At 52.0% G+C, this 27,375-nt stretch overlaps 9 protein-coding genes across 9 annotated transcripts; 4 read left to right on the top strand and 5 right to left on the bottom strand.

Moving 5' to 3' along the window:
* The first annotated feature begins 10 nt into the window (after positions 1-10).
* On the top strand, positions 11-2,423 carry BO70DRAFT_16917 (putative MFS sugar transporter). The gene is made up of 9 exons (XM_025538353.1): positions 11-199; positions 269-468; positions 534-724; positions 787-871; positions 925-1,118; positions 1,173-1,214; positions 1,264-1,320; positions 1,377-1,761; positions 1,819-2,423. Exons 1-9 carry the CDS (start codon positions 115-117, stop codon positions 2,170-2,172), a joined length of 1,593 nt encoding a protein of 530 aa, XP_025404434.1. The 5' UTR covers positions 11-114; the 3' UTR covers positions 2,173-2,423.
* Positions 2,424-5,574: 3,151 nt separating this feature from the next.
* Positions 5,575-6,109, top strand: BO70DRAFT_392082 (uncharacterized protein; the record flags this gene model as incomplete). Its single annotated transcript, XM_025546262.1, has 3 exons — positions 5,575-5,580; positions 5,644-5,720; positions 5,815-6,109. 3 exons carry the CDS (start codon positions 5,575-5,577, stop codon positions 6,107-6,109), a joined length of 378 nt encoding a protein of 125 aa, XP_025404433.1.
* Positions 6,110-6,730: 621 nt separating this feature from the next.
* On the bottom strand, positions 6,731-8,118 carry BO70DRAFT_392081 (uncharacterized protein; the record flags this gene model as incomplete). The annotated part of the gene is made up of 5 exons (XM_025546261.1): positions 6,731-7,223; positions 7,284-7,426; positions 7,491-7,715; positions 7,776-7,880; positions 7,939-8,118. 5 exons carry the CDS (start codon positions 8,116-8,118, stop codon positions 6,731-6,733), a joined length of 1,146 nt encoding a protein of 381 aa, XP_025404432.1.
* A 1,363-nt stretch (positions 8,119-9,481) lies between these two features.
* Positions 9,482-11,535, bottom strand: BO70DRAFT_328018 (amino acid transporter; the record flags this gene model as incomplete). The annotated part of the gene is made up of 7 exons (XM_025540721.1): positions 9,482-10,036; positions 10,106-10,431; positions 10,488-10,919; positions 10,952-11,034; positions 11,093-11,206; positions 11,264-11,334; positions 11,389-11,535. 7 exons carry the CDS (start codon positions 11,533-11,535, stop codon positions 9,602-9,604), a joined length of 1,608 nt encoding a protein of 535 aa, XP_025404431.1. The 3' UTR covers positions 9,482-9,601.
* A 1,059-nt stretch (positions 11,536-12,594) lies between these two features.
* On the top strand, positions 12,595-13,283 carry BO70DRAFT_425362 (uncharacterized protein; the record flags this gene model as incomplete). The annotated part of the gene is made up of 2 exons (XM_025547676.1): positions 12,595-12,689; positions 12,816-13,283. 2 exons carry the CDS (start codon positions 12,595-12,597, stop codon positions 13,033-13,035), a joined length of 315 nt encoding a protein of 104 aa, XP_025404430.1. The 3' UTR covers positions 13,036-13,283.
* Positions 13,284-14,293: 1,010 nt separating this feature from the next.
* BO70DRAFT_384151 (putative transporter) lies at positions 14,294-16,248 on the bottom strand (the record flags this gene model as incomplete). The annotated part of the gene is made up of 6 exons (XM_025545638.1): positions 14,294-14,318; positions 14,374-14,457; positions 14,512-14,630; positions 14,695-15,535; positions 15,592-15,920; positions 15,976-16,248. The coding sequence occupies 6 exons, from the start codon at positions 16,246-16,248 to the stop codon at positions 14,294-14,296; spliced, it is 1,671 nt and encodes a 556-aa protein (XP_025404429.1).
* Positions 16,249-17,900: 1,652 nt separating this feature from the next.
* On the top strand, positions 17,901-19,526 carry BO70DRAFT_402931 (TauD/TfdA dioxygenase family protein; the record flags this gene model as incomplete). Its single annotated transcript, XM_025547026.1, has 6 exons — positions 17,901-18,106; positions 18,165-18,370; positions 18,438-18,892; positions 18,947-18,983; positions 19,047-19,180; positions 19,229-19,526. 6 exons carry the CDS (start codon positions 17,901-17,903, stop codon positions 19,340-19,342), a joined length of 1,152 nt encoding a protein of 383 aa, XP_025404428.1. The 3' UTR covers positions 19,343-19,526.
* Positions 19,527-20,330: 804 nt separating this feature from the next.
* On the bottom strand, positions 20,331-22,236 carry BO70DRAFT_392075 (HECT-type E3 ubiquitin transferase; the record flags this gene model as incomplete). Its single annotated transcript, XM_025546260.1, has 3 exons — positions 20,331-20,636; positions 20,704-20,976; positions 21,538-22,236. 3 exons carry the CDS (start codon positions 22,234-22,236, stop codon positions 20,331-20,333), a joined length of 1,278 nt encoding a protein of 425 aa, XP_025404427.1.
* Positions 22,237-24,039: 1,803 nt separating this feature from the next.
* Positions 24,040-27,149, bottom strand: BO70DRAFT_357828 (GABA permease GabA). Its single transcript, XM_025542131.1, has 18 exons — positions 26,745-27,149; positions 26,622-26,655; positions 26,440-26,509; positions 26,271-26,343; positions 26,191-26,219; positions 26,000-26,064; positions 25,874-25,945; positions 25,707-25,821; positions 25,577-25,655; positions 25,489-25,523; positions 25,410-25,438; positions 25,322-25,354; positions 25,248-25,272; positions 24,991-25,192; positions 24,731-24,937; positions 24,529-24,676; positions 24,390-24,468; positions 24,040-24,325 (listed from the first exon to the last, which is right to left on the bottom strand). The coding sequence occupies exons 1-18, from the start codon at positions 26,783-26,785 to the stop codon at positions 24,147-24,149; spliced, it is 1,515 nt and encodes a 504-aa protein (XP_025404426.1). The 5' UTR covers positions 26,786-27,149; the 3' UTR covers positions 24,040-24,146.
* Between the last annotated feature and the right edge of the window lie 226 nt (positions 27,150-27,375).

Raw genomic sequence — 27,375 nt, 5'->3', positions numbered from 1 at the left:
TGTCTCATCCCTACTATATATCTGCACATCTCCTCCACGATATCGTCATTATGGCTATGGACAGCTGTGTGAGAGCGAAAGAACAGCGTCAGACACAACAAAAAGCGCGATACAATGGTGAAGGTGGACATGTTCGGGACGGGTTTCGTCCTCCAAGCAGCCATATGGGCCGCCTGCGGGATGGCCTTTATCCTCTTCGGTCAGTCTCAATCCCCTCCTGACTCACGCGGAAAGTTCCTCAAGCGCATTCGCTGACTTGCCAAACAAGGTTATGACCAAGGCGTCTTCTCTGGCATCGTGGAGAACGACGACTTCCTCGATACCATGAACCACCCCAATGACAGCCTGGAAGGCATCATCGTCTCAATCTACAACCTGGGATGTTTCTTCGGCTGCATCATTAACTTCTTACTAGGAGACTGGCTGGGAAGACGCCGGGCCATGTGGTTTGCCATGATCTGGGTCATTGTGAGTGTCTGTCCGAGTAATGTATCAGAACCGAGCTCAAGCTAAGAACCAACCCGTTGATGCAGATCGGAGCAACCCTGCAATGCTCCGCATTCTCGGTGCCGCATCTTATGATCGGTCGGTTTGTCACGGGCATTGGTACGGGAATTGAAACGTCCACCGTGCCCATGTACCAGGCCGAATTGTGCGAGGCCAGTAAGCGGGGGCGACTCGTATGCAGTGAACCCTTGTTAGTCGGCGTGGGGATCGTCATCAGGTATGTACCAAGCTTGCTTTTTATTGGTACTATCGCTCCTCGCATTTACTAATGCATGATAGCTACTTCTTCGACTACGGTATGAGCTTCGTGGGAGGCCAGATTGCCTGGAGACTGCCAATTGCCTGCCAGATGGTCTTTGCGTTTGTAAGCATCTTGCACCCGTTTTGGCCGTCTGGTGGTTTCTAACTTTATTCAAGGTGGTCATTGTTCTTGTTTTTGGTCTACCAGAGTCGCCCCGGTACTGCTACAAGGAAGGCCGCAACGACGAGGCACTACAGATCCTCAGTGATGTCTACGGACGACCAAAAGATGATCACAAGATTCTGGCGGAGCAGGAGGAAATCCTCGAGGCCATTGCCGTCGAGACTAAACATGGAGGGTACAAGTGGAGGTACATTCTTTTCTCCATCTACGCCGCTCAGAGCCGGCTGACTGACTGTGTCAGGAATATCCTCAAGGGTGACGAAGTCTCAACAGGCCACAGGGTGTAAGAAGAGGCTCCCCACAGTTCATCCCTCCTCTCTAACAGGGTATAGTCTTCTCGCGTACGGAATGCAATTTATGAACCAAGTCGGAGGTATAAATCTAGTCGTGTATGCTGAACTGGTCACCTACCTTCATAAGAGAAATGTGTTGCTGACCCACCCAGATACTACATCCCTACTGTGCTCACCAACAACGTCGGCCTTAGCAAGAATCTCTCCATGATTCTTGGCGGATGCGTACAGGTTATGTTTGTAGTGGGCAGTATATTTCCTACCTTCTTTGTCGATCGAGTCGGTCGCAGAGCTCCCATGATCTGGGGTTCGTTCGGCTTAGGCATTTGCATGATGATGGTGTCCATCCTGCTCAGCTTCAAGGGTCATGAGAATGAGCACGTCACGTCCTCTGCCGCCGTCGCATTCTTCTTCCTCTACATGCTCATCTTCGGCGCATCGGTCAACTGCATCCCCTGGTGCTATGTTCCAGAGATCTTACCTCTTCATGCCCGCACCAAGGGAACGGCCGTGGGCATTTCGTCCAACTGGATCTGGGTAAGTACCTCTCACATCTGAAGCGTACCGGGTCCCTTTTACTGATAAGAGGGAAAGAACTTCTTCGTCGTGATGATCACTCCTGTGATCATCAACCGCCTCCAGTGGAAAGCCTACCTCATCTTCATGTGCACGAACTTAGCCTTCGTGCCATTAGTCTACTTCTGTTATCCTGAAACGGCGAATATGACGCTCGAGGAGATCGACTATCTGTTCACCAACCCAGGAAGGGGTGCCGTGCAAAACTCGAAGGAGCTGGTCAAGGAAAGGAAGCAACACGGCCATGTTCCTGGCCAGCGAATTGCCGTCACACGTGCCGGTGGGGCTGTCCAGAGCGATTTTGAAAAGAAGGAGATCGGTGCCATCTCTAACATTTCCGAGGGGCAAGTCGAGCAAGTCGAGCAAGTCTAGTATTGGCGATAGCTAAAAAAAGGGGGGTGAGTATTTTAGGCGCTTGTGCTTGTTTGTTTGTATGGTGAAACGTTGGCAGCTGTATGGCGTCTGCATCTCGGAGAGCTAAGGCCAGTGTGAGTGCTGTGCTGGCCATAGCGCTTTCAAACAGAATAATGTCACATCGCTGGGATTAGGAGTCGCTTCATGACATGGTTATCAAAATCAATATGCCACTGCCGGATAGGAAATCCAACCAACCAACCAACATGATCGTCATTCTGTCATCCATGGTCCAAGTGCATGGGCGGTCGCCAATTAGGGGGTAAGCCCAAATGGTGCTAATGCCGCTCTTAAGTATAAAGGCTGAGAATATACCCTTGGCTTTGCCATCAAGGTGCCGACCAGGAACGGAGGAGCATGGTTTTAGATTGTAGCCTACCAGTGCGAGAAATAGCCCGATGATCTGTAGGCTCAATTAGGATGATGTATACGGAGTACAGAGTACATCATGCAGGACAGAGCGTGGCGAGCTGGCGCTGGTTTGCGACTGCCCGAGCTATGCAAGTAGTGGTGGTGTATACCATGCCCGAGTCCCCACCGCTACGGTCATGTAAGTAAGTGCATTCTGATGACATGAACTAGTCAGTTGATGCCGCTTACTCAATATGCAAGATGCAATGCTCATGCGGCTATCAATCTCAAGACCAGACCGTCCATGGTCAACATGGAGGACCGAGGTCGTAGGTAGGTAAGTGGGTATGTGCGGAGCAAACCTTTCTGAGAAATAATGCACCAGTCAACATTGTTCTCACCGTGGGAAAAATTGCGGTGTGGAGCTTCCAGCCCCCCTCGAACACGGCCTGTCTTGGCCCGGCTGAGCAATTGGGTTGAATTGCTGGAATGATGGCGCGGCAAGATATATCAACGTTGACCAATCTGAACCGCGATTGATCAATCTCCGCGAGGAAGGAAGCAAGCAAACAGGAAGAGGGGAAATGAGGGCAAAGGGCGGGGGGTGGGGGGTGGCGATGGGGGGTGGAGCCTGTCGATGAGGACAGACGACAGACCGCAGAGTTGTGCTGCAAATGGTAGATGGAATTCGACCCTAGATGGAACTGGCAGTCTGGCACAAAGCGCCATCGCTGTCTGACAGGAGCGGGTCCCGCCCCGGAGGTGACAGGTCACATTCGATGAATATCAATCTGCTTTGAGGGGCTCCTGGGCTAGCGTGGTCGCGCTGCGCTAGTCTTTGTGCCGACCAATTCGAAGAAGCGGGTAGAGGAAATAGGAGCGCCGTCACCCGGAATTCTCCTGGACCGACTCTCGCTGGATGAAGTGGCATCCTGCTAGCTAGTGCAAGTTGCAGGCCGTACTCCGTAGGCAGCGGTCGAAAACAAGGTCGAGCAAGAGACAAACAGCGAAGAATAACCTCAACCAATGAGCACCTGTCGTTCTATGGGGCGCATTAATTGAAATGGATCGAACTTCAGCCCAACAAGCGAGGGTGGGCTCCACAGCCCATGTATCCATTTCCACACAAACCCCATCACATTAGTTGCGCATCCCCGACCATGCATCGCTCAGAGTTCACTGGCCAAGATATGAGTGATAGACTGATCAACGTCGGCGGGGGTTTCGATAAATCCCCCGAACCGTGATAAGGTTCAGCTTCACCTGTCCAACAGTCAGCCTGGAGACCGCGTCCAAGTTTGCGTCGGGCCTTGGGCGCACCCACCGGCAGGAGAAGTTGTGTATAAAACAAAAGCAAAACTGGCCAAAAAGCAAGCGGGCAAACCTAAGGATCAGAAGAAGAATGCCGCATGTTGAAATCCAGGGAGCCTCGCACGTTGCATTCGCGGCACTGGTGCAGCTAGCAAACCAACCAACACCAAAGCATTGACATAGATCTGTGCAGAACTCAGGGTCCCAACATCGACAATATCGTACGTGGATTTAACATCGACTGATCCAGCCCGATCATTGGCTCATCTATGCGCGTTCCCTTTCCCTAGCACTCGGGGCGACAGTAGATAGCGGGGGCTGAAGGATGCCGAACAGTAGCGAGCAAACACAGCTCCATCAACTGGATGCAGTAGCCTTGAGATGCCCCCTTCCAGACTGTCGGCATCCCCTCACAGGACGGAGTTCCCAAAAAGAGGCGCACGGAGTAGCTTCTGAACTGTATGGGGGTGGCAGAGTTGCATGGCCTGGCCTGGCACCTTGGGTGGGTCCCGGTGTCACAGATCAGATCTCAACCAAGTAGATTCCTTGACTGGTAAAGGCCCAGGGTAGCCCACCTGGGAGGGCTGGATTGGGGATTGGCTCCCTGCAATTGAAGGCTCCCCCCATTTTGCGGTAAAGCTTTTCTTTGAGCAATAAACAGGCTTCCATCTCAGACCTCACTTATTCGCCTGTGATATTGCATGGTGAAATGCAGCCGGTAAACGCCGTGATTGTACATACCGAGTACGGCGCACTCCATATGGGGCGACGGGCTACAGCCGGCGCTAGTCTGTGCTCGCATCAGCACCATTTTAGATTAAGTGTGACCTATATATCGTTAGCATCATATGGTGAAATGCCAGAGCTGATCACTGTTGCGGCAGCCCCCCAAACACTGGAGGCAGCGGTGAGGTAGAGAGATTTTGTCATCCCAGCGTTCAAGACCGGTCACATACATATGATCTCTCCTTGGGCGACAGAAAGAGCCCGATTACCGAGTCCCCTTACCTGCATAAACGGTTTCTTCTATGCGTCGCTTCTCCTGCGGCCTTTCCAGGGATGTGATGCTGAGGTGCTTTCTCCGACACTCCCCCTTTTTTTATCCACCCCCCTCTTCTATTTTGGTCGTTCCTTTATCACATTGCAGCTCTGGTAGCATACGTCGTCCACTATCACAAGCCTAGACATAATTGGGTTAGCTGAACACGTATCTATCACACGGAAATTCGAAAGCTGAAACTCACCCTCTAGCTGGGACCCCGAATGCAAGTCATCGAGGCGGGAAGATCCGAGTCATCCGAAATAAATTCTGCGCCGACATGACATGTTGGCTAACCAGGGTCCATGTTCGATTGACCTTTGGATGCATTGAGTCGGGTGGTCGTGTCTCCAGTAGACCGGTCCAAGCTAAGATGAAGATCTCCCAATTGTAACATAGGTCTCCGTCATAAGTGATACAAACAACCACTCCCGGGCTATATATAGATGGAGAGCTCGGGACCGAAGAGATTAAGTTCATCGATCGAAAAAGGCGTGCACCGGACAAGTCGAAAGTCTGTTGATGTCCAAAGTCTCATAAGCCTTGGACCACCATTAAATTTCCCTTTCTCCTTCGAGGACGACTCACCCAGCTCGAAGCTACCCTTCCATCCTCCATCCAGTGAAGCCCAGTGTTGACTTTAGTGTCGTGTTTTCATCATGCCTGTGAGTTCCTGCCGCTGTGAATACCATCGCGACCGTTACTGATGAGAGACCCTCGTGTGCCAGATGCCAGGAATCAAGTGTCCCAAATGCGCCGCCCAAGGCGAGGAGGTCTGGGTCATCCCCGGCAAGAACTGCCACAAGTGCGGCACTGCCGTCGGTTGATCTGAGTACCCAGTGAGTTGGGATCCACCACGATCATTCCCGTCGGAAATCACTGCTAACGACCTCTATCAGCCGGCCTGAAACTCTTCATCACCTCCCAGGAGAGAATACCCAACTCCTGGGAACGGGGAAAGACCAGGCGCTCTTCACTTATCCTACCTGGATTGTGTCGAGCCTGGCTGCCATTCTTCCCCTGCACACGCCATTTTCATCTGGAGGGCTGGTCGATGGCAGGATCGACAGGGAGAAGTGGAAGCGACATCCTAAGCCTTCCGGAGGAGAGCTCCTTGGTAGTTGGTTGGGGTCTACCGTGGAGTTGGAGGAAGAGGAGAGATCATCGTGTACAATAGGGAATAGGGGGAAATAGATTAGAGGCGAGGAATTCAATGAGGATCCGGACGAGTGAAAAGTGTCAACAAGCGCCACCACGAGAAGGAGCGACGCGCTCCTTCGTTCGTCGCTCCTTCCTGTATAGGACCCGTCGATTTGCTGCCTGAGGCCGGAGGGGCAGCCCGGCTGGCCTTGAAGCCTCAGGCCACCAGCCGTCCCCTGTGGTGATTTCTTCTGCCCTCAATTAACTAACCATCCATCGGCTGCCAACCGCCAAACCCCGAGCGACTCCGATCAGCCCCTTACAGCCCTTCGAGCGCAAGTCGAAATTGTACCAGGGTCCACACTCCACGGTGCTGCCTGTGCTGCTTAGGGGCATCCTAGACTCAGCTCCTGTCTTCCCGATCCCGGGGCTATAATGCACCAGCTAAGAATAACATAGCAAGGGGAACAGCAAGCTAGTAGAGTAGATACGAGGAGCCCCAGCACAGATGTCAAAAAAAAAATAAAATAAAATAAATCCCATACATAGATGCATGGTGGTATCTTTTCTGGATACTAGTAAGAAGCTGATAGACCACAAAACCACCCAAAGCTAGGCCCGTCATACTTTTTGTTCATGTCCCCGACGCCAACAAACGCCCGGATGCCGCATTAATCAAAGCCTTTCATGTGTAACAGTGTACTCCACGTTCTTCTTGATTATCATCTTCGTGCTCTCCGTACTGGCCACACTATCCCTGTCCGTCCGGCTTCCCCCGTCGTACGCAGTCGCGGTGGCCAAGCCCCCCGAGAGATCAGGGACAAATGTCGCCTGCGAGGGCTGCGACCGACGGTTTCCGTAACGTGCCTCCTCCGCGTTCTCGATCGACTGCAGCGCGTAGCTTTGCGACTGTTTCGAGCGATCCTTGGCGTATTTCGCGGATCTGGAGTTCGCACTGCTCGTTCCCAGTGTGACCTCTCCCGCGTTTCCATATGTGACACTGATGGCGCGCATGAACGGTGCGAGACAGAAGGCGGTGCAGACTATGAGGGCGTAGTTCATCTCCATCTGGGTCCAGACGTAGCCGTCGATGATGTCGAGGGTCGGATTCTGAGAGTAGGCGTAGAGGCTCAGGTGATACAGATGTAGGGAGGCAAAGGCAATGAGTCTATTGCGAGGCTGGGAGTCAGAATGTGTAATTGGCTAGATAGAATGTGGAATGACTTACGGGAGTCGAACGGCAAAGGAGGAGAGAACAATCAATTTTCGAGACACGGCCATCTGCAGGCCTTTGACCAGATATAAAGAGAACACGAACAATGCCATCTCAATGATGCTGTCCAGGACCGTAATATATTCCCATTTGGAAAACTGAATAGCATGAGAATGGGTGTGGGGCAAGCGAAAGAGGATAGGAGTTGGAGCTGGAACATACCAGGCCACTGCAGTGATCCACTGGCCTTGCCCACGGCCTGTTCAATTCACAATTGATCAGAATGATCAGGGTGGAGGTGAGCACCCAGCATATACTCAACCCCAAGATCCCGTAGAGGACGAGGTGGTGCATTCGTTGCGGCGTTAACCTAGAGAGCATTCCCAACACACAGCACTTGGAGAGGAAAAGGGTTATGAGGTATAGGACATCGGTGGCAGCCGTGGTCTGCATCAAGAAATTGCTTCGTTAATGGCCCGAATCTTTCCCTGGATCGCTTCTACGTACCTGTTGGACTTTCACGACCTGACTTGTGGTGAGAAGGTCGATGGATGTCCCAAACCCCTTGGCGGAATTCGACATGACCAACGAGGTCTGAATAACTGCAAATGACTATCGGGATCAGAATTTCAAACCACTGGGATAGTGACGAGGGGGCTTGAAAGCTTACTGTCGCAACGAAGAACAAGTAGTCATCGCGTCCAAACCCCGGACTGAGAAGTGTCCTGACATATACCCGAATGGCCAAACAGATCAAGGACATGATGAGGGCCAAAGTCCCAACCACAATCACGATGCCAGCATGATGGCTCGCATCAATGACCACCAAAGGCTTCCCCGAAGTCGTCATGACCAAATGGTGAAGAGAGCGACCAGCCACCAGATGCCAGGCCAAATCCTCTCGTGGTCTCTGTTCTGTCCACTTGGAAGAACAAGCACTTTAGGGTAGCATCTTAATGCAGGGATCACCCGGTTATAAGATCGATTAGGCGATGAACATCTGCACGCACGGCATTATGTGCTTCCCATATAAGGGCACCACATCGTCGGGTCCAGGGTCACGACGACTGGGATAGATAGGCTATCAAGGGTGACTGGGTTGTACGGAGTACGGATTTGGGATTGGAGAAAGCCGGAATTGCCATTGGCCGAGAACCTCAACCCAAAGGAGGCAGCGGTCCAGATAGCCCTGGCCGGAAGGAGGGGGAAGGATTCACAGCCCAGCTTCAAAATCGACTAGGGCTATGCTCCAGGCTGATGGAAGGTTCGAAATTTTCGCGTATCGGGCTGATGTTCCGTTCGGAAAATCAGCAGCGTCGGGGAATCGGGGTAAGTTGCTTCCTTTCAGAAGAAAAGTTTAATTCAGTCAGGAGAGAATTTGATATTAAATGCAAGGATGTTGATTACCTTAAGATTTAGTGTGATTTCCGCGGGCAATCACAATGCGAATGTTCCCCGGCACTACGGACTAGCTACAGTAGCCTCGAGTAGGCCGACACTACTCAGTGCTAGTCATGAGTCCAAGTATTCCTCGGCGTTCGAAAAGCGCGCGATGTCGCGTGCCTCGCGAGAGTGAGGAAGAAAAGATGTCTCGCGCGCAGAAAACCCGAGGGATTTCGAATATGATAGCCTGACTGTAACCCCTAGCACCCAGTCAGAAGACGGATAGCATAGATCGTGCAATATAGACATGCGGAGTGCCAAGCAGCGACGGACGTCCTTCGGGGCCCGCTCGAAAAAAGGCTTCGTATCGGGCCTATCGGCGTCTCCGTCGATCGCCGGGGATACTAGACCTGTTAGGGTGATGTCTGGTGGGCCACGGCCGGGACCGTCTGGCGGCTAGGATCTGACTAGGACAGCCGGCCAGACGTGAAACAGGGAGAGTCATGGTTCGGTTCGTGGCATCCGGAAACACAGTCAATCAATCATAATCCTTTATAGCACCCTAGGTGGCTGAATGCCTGGAACTTTGAGTTTCTTAGCCGACGCTGTGGGGAGCAATATCAAATGATTCGAAGGAGCCAATATCATACGATAGTCTTGTCTTAGAGTTGAAGCTTGAAAATAAGTAATCTCCGGCTCGCTGCGCCCGCAGGTCGTGCAAGGATCACAATCCCGGTCGCTATCTATATTTATAAGAAAAAAAAAACGTTAATTAACAGCAAGTCAGCTTCTTCCATCCGGGCCAGACACCCGCCCATTTCGTATCACTTGATCCATTAGCTTGTTGGTGTAGTGGAGACGGCCGACGTGTTAGTAACGGCGACATAAATGGAAAGAGATAACGTGGCCACGCACGGGGGGAAGAACGGCCCCCATCGAGAATTCGCCACTTATATTTCACGTTTGACCAAGGCAACCGGTGGGACGTAAGTCTTCCGTCCGTATAAGATGTAATAAATGATGGAAAAGATCAACATCGCGCCATACATGAGCGAGCTCCAGTTCATAGTCGTGGGGTCCACGGTCGAGTAGAGAGGGAACATGACAAAAACGAATTCCGGGATGAGGAAGGCTAGGGCTCCGAGGTTGACCCAAAGGCCCCACCGGCCCAAGGACCAGCGATGCGGAGGGAGGGGCTCTCCCCGGATTCGTTTCAATGCCACGCAGGAGACGGTGATAATGTAAGAGTTCAGCAACGCTCCCACAGTGAGCGTGATCAAGGCATCGAGAGCAACTGTTGAGCCAATGTTGATGAGAGAGAGCAGGATCGTGAGTACGAGGGATACGATGACGGCGTTGAGGGGAATGTTCCAGTTCGGGTTAACCTGCATCAGGAGTGAATTAGTACTATTAAACCTCCAGGCTAAAACAAATTGGCGGGTGGAGACTCATACATGGCCGAAAAACCTAGCGAGCGGGACGCCTCCGTCTCGAGCGAAAGACCAAAGCTGTCGTGAAGCAGTGGCCACTTCAGTAATCACACTAGCAATGAGAGACATGGTCACGACTGCAGTCATTGCATTTGTGGCCGCGTAGCTTTTGGTGGCATTGAAGAAGACCGCGATGAAAGGGTATCCGGTGTTGGAGCTGAGAACCTCATCCACATTGCCCAAAGTAAAGCACAGAGTGACCAAGACAATGAAGGCCAGGATGCCATTCAAGCTGACTGCGACCATGATCGCCTTCGGGATTGTTGTCGCAGCGTCTCGGACTTCCTCGGCTGGAATTGTCTTCATCAGTATGTCTGCCTAGACCTGAGAAGGCAGGCCCACTTACACATGTGGACCGTACAGTCGTATCCGATCATGGCAGTCATTGCGGTAATAAGACCGACCATCGTTGCTGTGCCATTACTGTTCCAGTCGCCGCCATTTGTAAACTGCGTAAAAACCGTCTTTGCGTCACTGATTGGCGCCAGCACCCAGAGCGGAATGATCACAATGAAGAAACCAGCAACGTGGATGATCAAGATAAAAGCCTCCACGAGAGGGAGCTTCTTGGCCAGAAAAGTGTTGAAGAGAACCGAAAAGAGAGTAATGGCAATGGTGATCAGAGTGCCGTGCCACGGTTCATAGACATAATCAGGGTAGTTAAGAATAGCCAGTCCTTGGATGATAGTACCTGCCAGAAAGGCAATCGACACAATCGCGCATTCCCAACCGGTAGCGCATAGCCAGCCTAGATGCGATCGGGGTTGGTCAGTCCAAACTCGATCAATGACCAGTGGAAGCAGCGCGTACCAGTGATATAGCTCAGGAACTTCTGGCAGCTTCTGGGAGCAAACTCCGAGACCCAATGGTACTGACCACCTGCAGTAGGCGCCCTGGTGAAGAAATAATTATGATTCTGACATGCATGAAGATTAGGGGGGCTGCACTTACATGGAGGCCATTTCCGACAGACTAGCGAACAGCAACAACACGCCGACGGTGACCGCCACAAAGCCCCAAATAAAACCGGCAGTGCCGCCATCGATCAAAGGCGAGCTCATCATTCTGGTGCAGTGTCAGCAAGTTGGGTCCCATGGCGAGGAAGGTCAGGACATGGCCTACGTTAGGACGACCTCCCATGATGCAATCAAGGTGCACCCGAAGGCAACAATAGAGATGAATCGGAAGTTTCTCTAGAGAGGTAATCAGAAGCCATCTCCCTATTCTGGAGCGGAGGGAGATCGAACCCTCAAGACCTGATCCTTTCCCAGCGCCTGCATATCTCTTTGATCGGCCAGAGTGCCGATATACTTCTGGGCCACAGGCCCTTTGTGAAGGCCATCATCACCCGCAAATGAGGCGGAAACACTGTTCCCACCCTTCGCGGTCCCCATTTCAAAACTCTGCGGCATTCTGACGGTGTCCTATGTGGAGGACCTTTGTATGTGGCTTTGGTTTGGCACGCAGAAAATAAAGCTGCTCAAGAAAGGGATTGCCCTGTTATATTTCAACTACCTGAATGACCATTGATCATGCCTCCAAATTAGCCAACCCACCATGACCCTGACGAAGTCTCAAAGGGGAAACTCTGCCCTTCACTCCAGTCATCAGCAGGGGGTCTCGGGTGGCCTAGAAGCGACGCATGAGGAGGACAGGCTTCGGTGGCCAAATACAGCACGTTCTAAGGCGTCTTCGGCTGGCCGTGATAAGAACAAGGCCATTGAATCCTGGGTGTTCCACTATAAAGTTTGGCCCACAGCGTGTTGGGGCTAAAGCGTTGGCGTGCCTTAGGGTGGTTGGTGCTAATGTAACGCTCGGTATTAACCACCATTCCGCGTAGCTCGATGGCAAGGGCTGTTTACTCACGCGAAAGGATTTGTCTAAGAGGCTAGAGGCACTGAAACAAGGCATTTCGGCTGAACTAGGGCCCTGCCTCTTCCGCGCGACTGGAGCCGGTTTGGCCAGTTGCAAATCCGCGGCAAATGTTATAAGCTGCTGGCGGGGTACATTCTCGAGATCCCGTCCGTGGTGCATCGTAGTCAGGGGTGGTGTTGAGACTACTAAGCAGAGATTTTCTGGCGAGTAGCCGAGGGAATTTCCATGTAGGCCCATTCAGAAGTGACCATAAGTGCGTTTCCAGGGTCAGTCACATAAGATCCTCGGTTTCAAGAGCTGTCTTCAGTATCATGGCGTCTGTCAAGAAGTAAAACCAAACCAAAACAAAACAAAACAATCAAACAGCGCATCCCCGGTGTGATTACTAACAGCCCCAATCCGGTCTAGCGTAGAAACTGACCCCGCGACGTCATCGCTCCTCCCCACAATTTCCCGGTGCTACTGTTCTATACTTTGCATACTTCGTACCACTCGCCTGCGACATCTTCCCAAGTTCAACCCAACCCAACTAACCAAGCCCCTTTCGCTCCCCGAGAACACAGAAGAAAAGGCTACCAATGACGGAATCATACCCCATCGGATCGCGCAAAGAATGCGAAGCTCTCGTCCGAGACTGGGGATTCAGGCATGTGTTCACCTGGTCGGATGGGAGGTAAGTTGAGAATGAGAGCCGACGATCTTGTGAAAAAAATGCAGAACTGGAATATCTACACCTGAACTTCCCCTCTGTTTGCTCTTGGCTCGACATTCCCTGCTAATAAATACGGGACACGTCCAGCAACGCGTACTACTCCCCGCACTCGCACGATGGGCCCACCACGCATCTCATACGCCGGGGCAGTCTAACGATCACCTACCCAGATGATAATACCCGGCTGTACGATGGGGACTTCCGCAAGGAGACGTTTGGGGTAGGTGCCAGGGTGGATGTTCCTGCCGGCAAGCTGCATGAGGTCTGGATTGGGGATAATGGGTGTGAGTATGTTATTGGGGAGTGAGAAGGTAAGGATTGGACTTGACCAGTGCTGTCTGTCTGTCTGTCTGTTCTCTGTTTGATGTTGGTTGGAAGGCGTTACCAACACATCCGGTCCGGTACTCCCTAATCCCAAACAGGAATCTGGAGTGGCTGGAAGGGGTGTCCCTCCAGCCGGGTGTGGTTGTAGCGTCTCCCTCTCGGATATCGTGTACATCTTGTTCATTTAATGTATTTTGCTGAGAACCCCGCATGTCTTACGATGAACAGCTCTTTATGACTCTTAATACCGACTATATATATATAGTAGAAGAAGGGGGGAGCGGGATTTGTAAAGCAGTTATAACATCGCCCTGCACACAGTACTAGAAAGACGGAAATCGAGAATGTGAGATATAACAGCCAAACCAACATTAAAGCGACCATCCTACAAACTGAGTCTCTAATAGAGTAGCCACCATATCATAATTTATCGTTAATACTGTCTGTGGTGTGCTTCTAAGATGATTGGGAATGGCCATGGCATACATAATTGCAATTTGTAAACCAGTTGCGACATAACTATTTTTTCCAAAACCACCCGTAACAGCAACCGCCATCTCACAAATCCCTGCCCGCTCAGTAAAGGTCCCGGGCACTTTTAAGCAACTGAATAGCTATATATTCTAAGTATGTTGTCGATCTACACTCTACGATTGAGGGGAGAGGCTCGCAACCATTAAACACAGGCCGATTTACCCTTGAAATAGGGCAAGGATACAGTTCTAGCATGATTCTATATCCATCCTATAAAGGTCGAGAAAATGATTGCACTGTGGTATGACCGAGTCAAGCCAATAGTGCTAAGGCTCTAGGAGGGGCTGTAGTGCATTTAAGCTTATTATCATATTACTGCTTAGTACTAGATAAACTCGATCGATCGATCGATCGATCCAAGTGTCATCATACAACATACGCAGTAGGACCGAATTGAAGCTCCTCTTCGATTAAACCGTTTTGTGGTCATTTGGCTTACTGTCCTACTCAGGAATCACTGTGTTAACGATTCCAGATACATCGTTTAAATCGCCATCACAGGAGGGCCATCTGCGATACAGAACCAAGATATAGACTACGTGTTACTCCGCCCGCATCCATGATTGTAATGTATATATTCATTTTCATCGGATTAGATTGTTCTATTGATACTTTTATAGACATCAGATGAACCCCTCCGGGGTGCCCATCGGGATCTATGTTCAGATGAATCATTATCTATGTGCAGACCACGTGGTATTCATGCTCTAGTGCGTAAATCGGAAATCGAGTCTGAAAGTCATATAGTTAGACGGCGAAAAAGGAGAGAGTAGGCGGAAGGACTCACCGTTTGTTTCCAAGGTCTTTGTTAGCTGCAAGGTACTCTTCTCTCTCGGAGCTGGACATGTTGTTCCAAATAGCAGCATTGCGCCTGAGAAGTATGGTCAGTTTTGAGGAGAAAGAAATCGATTTCAGGGAATCGTACTTGTTGCGCCAGATGTAGTAGAGCTTGGCGCCAATGAACAAAGCCATGCTGAATATAGACAAGGCAATCAAGACCTTGTTACCAACACGGTAGTATGGCTTATCCTTGTCTTGATAGATCTACAGGAGACAGTCAGTAACGAGGAAAGGAGCAAAGCAGATGCAACGCGGGGGATTCGCTTACCTGACTGGCAACAATACTAGACACTTGAACCATCATGTTGTACACAGCACTGGCAACCGTGCGCGTGCGGACAGAACCAGCGTTTCTGGATGTCATGGCTACAATGATCGCATGCACGTAAGGGGCTCCAATCAACAGCGCATTGATGATCCATCGCGCCCACGAACTGGCCCCGTCCGGCAGGACCTCAAGAGTGATGAGCAAGATCAAGCACCAGAATTCAGAAACAACGCCCAGCAGTAGACGCTGGTTGAAGCGCTCTGAGATCCAAGTCCAGAAAAGCAGGTTGATGATGAAGATGACGTATGCGGGAATGGTCAGGAGGTTGGTCTCGAAGGTGCCGAATCCAAGCGACTTCAACTCGAGGGTGATGTAGTTCGTGGCAGGCGTGTTGGGAATCATCCATACGAGGCCGATAAGGTAGATGGGCCACATATCGTAGTCGCACAGGGCTTGCCAAAGCATCTTCGGCGTGACTGCCTGGCGGTTGTGCATGCTTCCCTTACTGGGGTCGTCGCGGAGCACACGGTTGACGAGAATCTTTTCCTCGCGTTCGTTGAACCAGCCGTCTTTTCCACGGAAACCACCCTTGGTCTGAGTGGGGGACGCAGGCATCCAGAAAGCAGCGATCACCCCGACGATTCCGGTAATGAGGCCCTCGAAGGCAAAGAGATACCGCCATCCACCGGTGCCATCGGCGTTGTGAATGCGAAGAAAACCATAGGCTAGGAAAGCGCCAACGATGGAGGTGGCCTCATAGGAGACCCAGAAATAACTCAATCTTGCCGGGAGTTCCTTGGATTTGTAGAAGAACGACAGGAACAGAATGGTATCGGCAATGCTGGGGGGCATTATTAACACGGCGAATCTCGTCGGTCGGAGACGGGACAAACTTACAATCCTCCCTCCAAGATACCAAGGAGCGCTCGGCAAGTGAAGTATCCAGCGCGGTTCTTCAGAAACGCCTGGAACGCAGCGACAAAACTCCACGCGACCATTTGAATTGGAATCCAGCGGTCGGGACCAACTTTCTTGGATAGCAATTGAGACGGCAGCTCCGAGAACAGGAATGTAAGATAGAAGATCGTTTGACCGTTGTTGTAGTCGTCCGTAGTCATGCCCAAGTCTTCGAGCATGTTATCCGAGTTTGCTTGGACGATGTTGCCTCTATCAAGCTGAAGAGCAAAAAATGTTATGCATGCGAACGTACAGACCCGAAAGTCGATCTGTTGTATCTGGTCAATTTCCCTTTCCCGAGAAAGCGAGCGTTGTTGTCATTACCTTTCTGATAAGCGCCTTTTCCTCCTCCTCGGACCATTCGAAGTATGGATCCCAGCGATGCGCGCTTTCATATTCCGGGATAGGCTTGTAGAACCTGGGATCTTCCGAAGTATCGAAGGCGCCGTCACTAACATACTTAATCGCCCGATGATCCGAGACAGCGAGAGAAGAGGTTGATGACCCTGCCTTCAACCCAATGTCGGGTGTCTTCTTCGTGTCGTCGTCCGTGGGCGCAGCGCCCGCGGGAAGCTCCCTGACATCGTCCGAGCCCATCTTGCCTGTGTCGGAGACTGATCAATTGCAGGTAGATAGTGGCAGCCCGTGTCCTTGATAGCAAAACTTGGGAGACAAGAGATGTCGGGAGGTTCAGCACCTTTTGGATGTTTCTCTCCCAGGTAGCCCGACTATAAATCTTTGTCACGCCATAGCCCGGCAAATTGTCAGTACAGTGCCCTAGCTGCTAGCTCCAACAGTGTGGATAGCTACATGTAACCAATCGTCGTGTCGGCAGTACGAAATCAAGGCACCTAGAACGTCAAGCCCGTCGATGTGCGACACCCTGTGGCCGATATGATGGGACCAACGTCACCAGCGGCCGAGGGACCACACCGGGTACTGGACATGCGATGCGCAGAGGGGCGCGAAGTGAGATAACTGTCTCGTAAGTTTTCCGGGACGCCTCTTAGTCGATGGAGACCTTTGCCTCTTCCGGAGCATGAGTGCCGGGAGGTGGATGGTATCACGCAAGCGCAGCATAACTGACGTTATGGAGGACAAGTCATGCCGGGGGCTTCATTAGCGTCGACTTCAGATCTCCGCCGGGTCCTGCAGCGGGGCCAATCACCAGCAGCGATGGGAGTGTTCCAGGGTTCATAGAGTTGATCTCATCATCTTGGGTTATGATGGTATGCTTTGGCTTTGACATCGCAACATCGAATTCTTTGGTGATTGGCGCTGACTCCTGCAGGCCGCGAGTAGCGCCATCTGATACGATCAACCCTTTCGCTTGAAACCTCGAGAGTCGGCGCAAAAACTTTCCTCTCAAGTTTACATGGATCCAGGCGCGCTCTATTCACCGGATACGGGCGACACGAGCGACGTGGACGGAGGAGAGCGGGCGCATGCGATTGAGGAAGGGAAGTCGACGTCAAAGCCAGGGACCAGGGGGGCAGGTACCCGGGCCATCCAGTTCCTGTTGATAATCGGAATGATTTGTATCGGCCGAGCGATGAGAAGTGAGAAGGGAAATAATACTGCTAATGGGGGCGGGAGGGGGTCCTGCGGGATCCATTGCAATTGATCGACCTTGGTGGGTGAGCTTATTTGGGGCGGGTTGCGCGAACAGCAAGCCCTAGCACGCCATGCTTGGCCCACTGGCGCAACCTCAACACCAACGTGTCGCCCTCGTCGCGAGTGACCCAAAATCAGAGCCGAACACCCCTCACTTCCTCTGCCAGATGTCCAAAAATAGCTAGGAGCTTTGACAACCGACCATTCAGTCCCCCCCCTTTGCGCAACGTTCCCTCCTCGTCCCCGAATCAGCAGGGCCGATTGCTATCATCGCGGATGATGCTCATCCTTATTATCGTTGCATTATTATTGCACCATTGGTCTCAGACCCAATCCACGAGTCAGGATGGCCTGCTATCCCGTGGCTCGCGTAGCAGACTTCGGGGATTTCAAGTACATCCGCGATAATATGTCTCTGCCCCCAAGCCCTTGTAGACACGAAAGATGATGCTATCGAGACATACCCCGCAGCAATTGCGTGACCACTGAACGGATGTTCAGATATTGTGACGGGGAATATATATGAATGATGTAGTAGTCGCTGTATCTTGTCTTTGACGACAGGAAAACAGAATAGGTCAATCAATCAACCATCATATTCACCGTTACACACACACACTCACTCACTCAGCACTATGGCTCCGTCGCTGGTCGAGACCACCAACCTCTCTCTCCGGGCTGCGCCCGTGGATCCCCTGAAAACCGATGCCGGTCACAACAAGGAGAACGTGATCGGGTATGGAGAGGCCTACAAGCATGAGAATGAGCTGAAGGGCACCGAAAAGCAGCCCCCGGCGTCATTCCCGAACTACCTCCCCGTCTGGGACAATGAAACAGAGAGGTACACACGCCCTGTTGTTGCGGTATCCCCTTGCTCGCTCAACTGACCACCGTTGTAGATACCCGCCCCTTCAACCTTTCGAGCACTATGATCACGGAAAGGACGCCGACCCGAGTTTCCCTGACCTCTTGCCGAAGGATAAGGCTGTATTGGACGATATCACACCAACAATCGGCACTGAAGTGCGTGGTGTCCAGCTCAGCCAGCTGACCAAGGAGGGGAAGGACCAGTTGGCTCTGTATGTCGCCCAGAGGAAGGTCGTCGGTACGTCAAGTCATAGAGCAATGGATCTTCCCACGCATCGGGCATATACTAATGCAGAGGACTTTAGCCTTCCGTGACCAGGACTTTGCCCATCTTCCCATCGATAAGGCGCTCGAGTTCGGGGGTTACTTCGGCAGACACCACATCCACCAAACGTCAGGAGCCCCCAAGGGCTACCCAGAAATCCACCTCGTACACCGAGGAGCTGACGACAGGAGTGGCTCGGAATTCCTGGCTCAGCGCACCAACACAATCACGTGGCACTCTGATGTGACGTTCGAGAAGCAGCCTCCTGGCACGACTTTCTTGTACATCCTGGACGGCCCCACAAGCGGCGGAGACACCCTCTTCGCCGACATGGCCCAGGCGTACAAGCGCCTGTCGCCTGAGTTCCGCAAGAGACTGCACGGGCTCAAGGCCGTTCACTCCGGGATTGAGCAGGTCAATAACAGTCTCAACAAGGGTGGCATTGCACGACGTGACCCCATCACCTCAGAACACCCGATCGTCCGAACTCATCCAGTAAGTCTCCACGCCATGGCCTGCTTCGGGTCGCGGATCTAATATTCTGCCAAGGTTACCGGTGAGAAAGCGCTGTTTGTCAATCCGCAGTGTAAGTGATAGAGAGCTGCTTTCTGTTCCTCCATGCAGGAACACCTCAGCTAACAGCCACTAGTCACTCGATACATCGTCGGCTACAAGAAAGAAGAGTCCGACTACCTTCTCAAGTTCCTGTTCGACCATATCGCCTTGTCCCAAGATCTACAGGCACGAGTTAGGTGGCACGCGGGGACTGTGGTCGTCTGGGATGTATGTGGTTCCCTCGTGGATTGTTGGGGACAATGCTGACCATGCTAGAACCGGCTTGCTTCGCACTCGGCCCTCTTCGACTGGGAGGATGGTCAAAGACGACACCACGCCAGAATCACTCCGCAGGCGGAAGCTCCGTACGAGACCCCGTTTGAGGCATAAGTAAATTGGGGCACATGGTGCAAACAATAGGTATTCTATCAAGACATGAGCATGACTCCACGAATCATAATGAGCTACAATAAAGTGAACCACCATCCGATGGCTGGCTTGACTCCCAGTGCAAGCACAGGTGAATAGAACAAAACTAAAGTGCCTTATCACCGGGTTTCCCACTGCAGACCAGCTGTAGATTCTTTTTGGACGACACGAGAAACCAGCCCCTCATCGATACTTCTTATCGACACCCCTTGGAATGCTGGTTTGTAACCAAAGGCCGGTCCTTTGATTCAATACTCCAAGAGCCACATGCACTGTCGAGAAACATCCAAAACACAGACAATGACCCAGCACCATAGCTATGGTTCACTTCGGTTGGACCACTTGAGGCTCTTGTGTCTTGTCAGGAGGAGGAAAGTCAGGCGGAATCACACGAATCGTCGGAATCGATACTGATGATGTATTCCGGCTTTGTCTCCGAGAAAGCGGCGTAGGAATCGCGGCGTTCACATCTTCGATATGGCTGACTTGGGGCCGTTGTTCATGGCCCCGTCCGGAATAAACGATGCCCAAAGTTTCCAGGAGGCGACGAACTGGCAGCGGCAGAGTATTGTGCCTTGTAGAGGATGAGGGTTTGTGTGGCACGTCCTCCACGTGCTCCCAAGTAACGACATCGTGGTCATCGTAGACGGTCGGGGATTGATCTTGCGAGTTGAAGGCTGGAGCAGCCATGATATACGGGGGGATGGTGTGAGAGATGAGCTGGGGGACGACGTGTTTAGGAGGGTAGATTTGATCCGCAAGCAGCGATTAAGAGCTATAGATAGAAACCTAAAACATTAGATCCGAGGTCGAAGTGGAGGAAGGGAAACAAGCAACTCACGAGAGACTGGATAGAGAGTGAAGTGTTGGGTTCTGCCGGTCGGATTGGAAATTGGAATCCAGGCTGACCGGGCCATCCCCCCCAAACAGGAAGGCACCGCTCACTGCCTCAGGTCTGCTGCACGCTGGGCCGCTCGAAGCGGTGCAGAATGCCCACCTTCCACTCGCGGAACTCCCGCGCAGACACGGGCAGCATGGCGTTGCTGCCGTCCAGGGCAGCTGTCAACGCCGCAAAGGAGGCCGTGGGGAGCTTCAGTTCCTCCAGAGAGAGAGACGACGCCTTCCCGCGATCGGGATGGAGGGTCGCATCAGCATCATCGAGACGCTGGAAGAAGACCTTCATCGCCCGCTGCGCAGCAATGCTGTGATGCGCACTCGAGTTGGAGTACCGCAGGTCCGGGTTGAAGACCCAGATCTGGAATGAATTGGTCAGTTACCAGGTTCCCAGCACGAGGGAAATAGAGCAAAGGAGACAGACGTACCAGAATTCCATCCTTGCATCCACAATGAACCACAAATCTTCGCGCGCTTTCTCTCTCGATGAACTCGAGCAGCTGCGCAGCCACCACCGTCTCAGTCGAATGGCTCTCCCATGCAGACTCTGGGACGGCCTCTCCCTCCACGTTGGCAGCGAAGCTGGTTTTGAAGAGTCTCCATCCGTGGGCAACGGTGTCTTCCACGCCGACTGAACTGTCACAGTTCACACACGTTACAGTGTCGGGCTGTGAAGAGCCATCTGCGTCCCCACTTTGAACCTAGTGAGACACCTCATCAGCAACCTGCTTGATACAAAAGGAACGTATGGACTCAAAAGGACCAATGTGCTTGAAATTGTTACACGGATGGGAGGACACTATGCTGCACTACTTTTTTCGAATGGCCCCTACAATCACCAAGTCTACCAGAAAAGCCCCCAAATGTACCGCGTCGGAATCGTATCGAGGCCATCATACCGGACCAAGACAACGGAGAAACAAGCGAGGCGCAGTCTTGACCACAACGCCGGGGCAAGCTCGAAGCCACAACGACACATGTCCGAGACGGCTGTGGCGTGAAATCCATCTACTGGAGAGGATAACTACGCCAGACAACCACCCAAACATATAGACGGCGTGTCCCCGCCCAGGCCATGACGTATAGAGCGACCAAGACCCTGTAGCTATAGGGCAATTGTATCGAAGGCCTCGCCATAGACTGGCCCAGGTCTCCTTCTTGTTGCCCGCAACATCATCACACAAGATATTACATCGAACCAGCGAGCAAAACGCAAAATAACCAAGAACAACCAGTAGAAAAAAAAAGCACAATAGCCTTACCTGCATCAGCCCCTTGCAATCCGTATCCGCAACCAAAAAGGTCGCCACATCCACCAAGACCGTACCGGGCGTAGCCACGACCTGGTTCGCAGCGCCGTAGCCCTTGACCACAGCATTCGGGTCTTCAGATTGCGCTTCCCCAGGAGGCGGGTCCGGTTTATGGCAGTGCCAGAAATCCATCATCTCGGCCCAATTCCCACTGGGCAGGTCCTTCCACACCCAGCCTGCCTGGTTATGTTTGTCTTTATCGCCCTCCAGCACAACACGCTCACACTGTAGACAACGCAGCCGCGTCACGGGGGACAGATCTCTCGCCGTCCAGGGCACAAACCCACCCGTGAGCTCATCCGTCCCAGCCAGCGTCTCCTCCCCGTCATCAACCTGCATCCGAAACGAATATTCCCGCCGACCGTCCGCGCCCGCATGGCCCTCTCTCCCGGCCGCCCCGGCACTCAGAGCCCGTCGGGATGCTTCACTCACGCGAGCAGGCAGCTTCATTGTCTCTGACAGGTCGTGTTGGGGTCCCGGGAGAGAGACGGACACGGCGCGGCGGGATTCCGAGAGCGAGATCTGGAGTCCGTCGGACGCGACCCGCGCAGGTAGGGAGATGTAGAGCGTGATGTGGCGGATGTTGGGGAGGAGTTCGGCGTGGAGATAGAGGGAGTCATCCTCTTGGGAGGGTGGTGGTGAGCCAGCCATGTGGATCTGCTTTCTGCTTGGTTGGTGTTGTGTTTGTCGTTCCAAGTCGCGTCGAGGGAAGCAGCTGGTGGAGGTGCAAACGCTGCAAACTATCTACATTGCCTAATGGGGGAAAGCGCATTGCTGTCGCGTGTCGCGTTACTATTCACAGGTCTGTCAACTGTCAACTCAACTTCTCTATTCCTGTCAAATCCTTTGGAGTTCAAGCAGTTTATCTACTCTATGATTATTGTACTGGGCCCATAATACTACCCAATGAGCTTCTTGATATACTTTAACGGACCATCCACCCTTTTATTCAACCCCCCCACCCCCCCCCGCCAAGCTCCTAGATATCTAACCTGATATCCCCCCGTGGTTAAAGCTCGTAGTGAGCAGTCGTCACGTTTCCGGCCCTAACACTGTTGCGTTGCCATTGCGATACCCCGGGAAGAAGAATATCCCTTCTCTTCTGCAAGTCAAGAACATCAGTGGGTGTTTCTCGGATTGTGTAATCCCCATATTAACTAGTTAATCAACTTTCCTTTCCAGCGGCTCCGTGTCAGAGTTCCCAAATCTTGCTAAACCTTGGTCGGACCTTTGTCCCCATTCCAATGCAGGTTTGTCTCGAGGATAGGGCTGATATTTGTCCTAGCGCCCACTGAAAGTCAATGACTCAGTAGAGCACCACATCACCACATCGGACAAGATGACATGACATTGACGAGGGGCTAGAGACGCGACCGCGATCCGATAGGGCTCTGGCCTCTTCACCGAGCATGAGCCGTTAGATTCCTCAGTATTCGCTCCTCTTTTCCGCTGATGCCAATAGTATATGAGAATATATGCGCCATCGCATTCAGTCCCCCCAGTACGGTTCTTTCCCGGGTGTCGAACAAGACATTTCTATTTTTGGATATGCCATGGGGATCAGATATGGTCCATAGTCCATAGTCCATATTATAATATCCTTCGGGTCAATTCATTCGTCGGTTCTGTTTATAACCGGATTATCCACAGAACCAAGGACGGACTGTGCTTGAAACTTCTCAACAATCTCGTTCGTAGATCAAGTATGGTTTCATACTCCCAACCGTGGTGCATGCTCGACTCGACGGTGTCTATCATATACAGTGTCTATGCCTTTGCTATGGTCTTCTGGTACCCCTTTGTTGACTGGCGGACCTGACAGAGGAGTTTGAGTGGGTCTGGACTCTGGAGCCAACCCTACTCGGGGACTGCAGATTTCAGCTGATAGAGGATAGTAAGCAGGCAGCCGGCTGTCGCTTTCAAGTCGGCTGTCCTCTTGGAATAAATAAATATTAACTGTGCCTGCCATTGTAATAGAAAAGAAAGTATAAAAGGCCGCGCTCAGGGCGGGCGAAGTGTGGCGTGGAGCTGTCTGTATAATGTCGATTTGATTAATGGAGATCGGTAAAAGACGGGTAAGACAAGGAAAGATCTTGTGTATAGCATTGATAAAGATGGCAGGTGATGATGGTGCAGAGGATGGAAGAAGGAAGAGGGAGAGAGAGAGAGGGATAGGAGGGATTATATAGAAGAGGAAGGAGAGAGGTTGCTTGAGTGCGCTGGTGAAGGTGGCATGGCATAGGTCATTCATTCATTCATTCATGAAACAGGGAAGAGCAGAATTCTTCGTGTACGCATATTCACCTTGATAAGTAACTGCCAGAGCTGCCCCGGACTTTATACTCGAGAAGAGCGAAGATATGAAAGAAACCTTGTCTTTGGGAATTAGAGCTGTCAAGAGGGACAGTGAACCATAACCATACAGAGACCTAATTAGTAGAGCTACTGCCACCGTGTAGTAAATATTGCAGAAATCTATTCTCAATTATGCCATGTTATATATACAAAACGTTCCACTGCTATATACCCAAGCACCCGTGCTTGATAGTTCGAGGCAGGGTTCACTTCTCCTGAAGATCATTCTGTTGGACCACCTCTTCAACGGGGTCACTGCCCGCACCAACCTGCCCGGACAGCACATCCACGTCCATCCGCGGCCCGGTGAAGTTCTTGCGGCCGTCCACAATCCACTGGAACATTGAGATCACAAGGATAATGCCGAACACAGCCACACAGTAGTCTATAAGGAAGAGTCAGGTTAGTCATAGTCCTGGCGACAAGAGTATAGGGTCAGTCAAGCTTACTCATGTTGCTGCCAGTGACCGGGTAGTCCGGGGGGAAGAGGAAGAGCACAGTAGTAAAGGAGATGTAGCCCAGAGCAACCTGTCCAGCGCATCATCGGTTAGTATCTCTGACAGAGTAAGTAATATCAAGCAGACGTACCAGGTTGGCAGTCCATCCAACTGCGCTGGGAAGCACAAATGAGCGTTCGGGCAGCATCTTTCGGCCCCGAAGGCAGTTCACGGCAATCGGAATACCATACGCAATGTCAAGCATGACAACGGATGCAGAAACAATCGCGTTGAACGCACTGTCTCGGTGTTAGTACGACCGTCGTATCTATTAGGAGGTTAAGTCGGCTTACCTTGAGGAGCCCAAGAAGATGCATCCGAAGATGATGACCAAGATGTTGGTTAGGTACAACGCGTTCAGCGGGACCTCGAGCTTGTTGTGAACCTTGCTGAAGAAGGGGGAAGCCGGGAGACCGCCATCTCTGGCGAAGGCGTAAATCATACGGCTACTGGTCGTCATGATCGTGATGGAAGCGAAAAGGACACAGACTAGGGGGAAGCTTCGATATTGTCAGCATAATGAGTAAACAAAACATGGTAGATATAAACATACATCAGAAGGCAGATGGACCCGGCATTGCTCCCAGTCGCGTTGACGAAGATCTGCAGCAAAGGAGTCGCAGTGGAGCTGATGTCGTCGTAGATGTTGCCAGAAACAAAGAGCAGCACGATCAAGAAGATCGTACCAGTAAAGGTTCCAATTAGAACACAGCCGATCATGATTCTAGGTCCGACAATGGAAGGGTTGGGGATTTCTGTTTCGGATGTTTAGTATGCTATTCTCGGGTGTATTTCGTCCGACAGCCATACCTTCGATCATGTGCGCAACTCCATCCTTTCCGACTGTTAGTATACATATGCGAACGACGGTAAAGGAAACTTACGAATCCGGTGAGACCGAGTCCTCCTTGGAGCAACTAAATATCAGTCAGTACTAAGATCTCAACGACCGTTCAGTGAATGGAGACATACTCCAAGCAGCCAGGCAAGACCATCGGGCCCTGGGAGACGTTAGCTCTAAGTCATAACGAAGAAGATGGGGTAAACATACAGCCTGTCTCGTTGATAAACTTTCCGAAGACGAACCTGTTCCAATTAGTAACGCTTTCTCCATGGCTAGTAGTCAGCCATTTACTTACTCTCCGGAGCTGTAGTTGGGCGCAGCGCATGCTAGTAGCGTGATGCAGATGACGGCGAAACCAGTGAGAGACCAGATAACTTGAACAGGATTAGCATCACCACCCAGCTCACGAGGGATACGCTACTTACAAGCACCCTTGGTAAACAACGGAAGCAACGAATTCATGAAAGCGTTGATGAGGAAGGCAATGACGTTGTAGGCGATGTAGATCAAGAATTGGTGCCAGCGTTGCGACACATACGACTGTCGAATGCATTAGACGGTGCCAATAGAGGGATATGTGGGAAGGCCTTACGGGATGCATCAACGAAATCACACCGATGATCAACTCACTGCCGAGCAGGCCACCCGTTGCAGTCAAGGCAACCTATTGCCATGAGTGTCAGCTTTGTTTTGCAGCAGCGGAACCCTATCGACGTACCCATCCCGATGCGTTCGCCCAGCCCGTGATCCATGAGAGTGCGGGCATCCAGTTCTCCCAAGAGACTTTGAAGGTCAGTAAGGATAGCGAAGGAGGTCTGGTTATCGATGTACTTACTCACTGTGGACACGACAGATGGTTAGCAATGCTACAATCGCAGCCATGAGACAGAACAAGGAATGCCAGCTTACCTGCGACCCAATGGTATTGTCCACCAGCGCTAACCCACCATCAGAACCAGTCGAAGACAAGCACGACTCGCAGTACTTACGTAGGATAGGCGGACAGGAACTCAGCCAGGGAGGCCGACATGCACAGGTTACAGATACCGGCGGTGATCAGACCTGCAGGGAGAACGGGTCAGTTCCGTCACCATACCACACCACACATACCACCAACGAAGCAAGAAGTAGGATGGACTCGACGCAGCGCCGACTTACCCCAGATGACGCTTACGCAGCCACCGGAAGGTAGACTGATCGATAAGCTCGCCGATAGAGCGGTCCAGGACTGTACAAGAGACGTTATCAGCAACCTAACTTCCTGGTCTGGCCTAGCACGACGACGGTGTGATGGGGAATGGACCGTCCAGCCGCCCGAGCGCGTTTATTTGCCGACGTACATTTAAAATGGCGAAGGCTAAGCCCAACATTGACCTGCATCAGTGGCATCCATCGGTTAGTAGCTTTTTTGGCCTGCACGTGGGACCAGGGAGGGAGGCCCCAGCACGATTCGGGCGACGTACAGCATCGAGAAGTTCCGCTTCAGCTCGGCCTTGTGGCCCATGGCGGCCAACTGCACGTCATCATCTCCCCGGAGGTCCTTCATTGTGGGTGGACGTATGAATTGATTGCTTGTCGATGATGTGCCACCAGGGAACAATCAGGACGAGCGAATGGGATAAGGGAAGGAGGAGGGGAGGGGAGGTGGAAAGGAGGAGGGAAGGGAAGGGATGGAGGGATGGAGGGAGGGAGGGAGGGAGGAGAGAAGAGGATTTGAAGGGGGTCAAAAGGGACGAGAGGAGGAGCAGAACGTCAGAGTGTTCAACCAGGACGAGAGGGAGGAGGAATTACTAGTACTACAAGGGATGGAGGGTGACGGAACGGGACAGAGAGGACGGAGAGGGAGGACAGGGACCCCCAGGCACCAGAAGTTTTGGGTTGGCATCCAATCCCAAACCATGATACCAAACTATTATTTATCCACCACTCTATCTAACGAGGAAGAATTGCGGGGAAACGAGTGGCGGCGGTTCTCTGTCGCCAGTTTTACCTAATGGATATGGGGTAATGCGAAGCCGCTGCGACGGGCGAACTGATAACCCTCAGCGAATACCTAATTGATACCGATCGGAGTCGGTGCCAGCCTTAATTCAG

The sequence above is a fragment of the Aspergillus heteromorphus genome (assembly GCF_003184545.1).
Source record: "Aspergillus heteromorphus CBS 117.55 chromosome Unknown BO70scaffold_1, whole genome shotgun sequence".
Lineage (NCBI taxonomy): Eukaryota > Fungi > Ascomycota > Eurotiomycetes > Eurotiales > Aspergillaceae > Aspergillus > Aspergillus heteromorphus.
This window is presented reverse-complemented; position numbering and strand designations above follow the sequence as displayed.

Coding starts and splice junctions, on each gene's coding strand:
- BO70DRAFT_16917 (XM_025538353.1), top strand. CDS start 115: ATGGTGAAGGTGGACATGTTCGGGACGGGTTTCGTCCTCCAAGCAGCC. Junction 469..533: donor TTGCCATGATCTGGGTCATT/GTGAGTGTCTGT, acceptor CCGTTGATGCAG/ATCGGAGCAACCCTGCAATG. Junction 1,321..1,376: donor GGAGGTATAAATCTAGTCGT/GTATGCTGAACT, acceptor TGACCCACCCAG/ATACTACATCCCTACTGTGC.
- BO70DRAFT_357828 (XM_025542131.1), bottom strand. CDS start 26,785: ATGGGCCACAAGGCCGAGCTGAAGCGGAACTTCTCGATGCT. Junction 26,220..26,270: donor TTCCTGTCCGCCTATCCTAC/GTAAGTACTGCG, acceptor ATGGTGGGTTAG/CGCTGGTGGACAATACCATT. Junction 25,193..25,247: donor AGTTGCGCACATGATCGAAG/GTATGGCTGTCG, acceptor CATCCGAAACAG/AAATCCCCAACCCTTCCATT.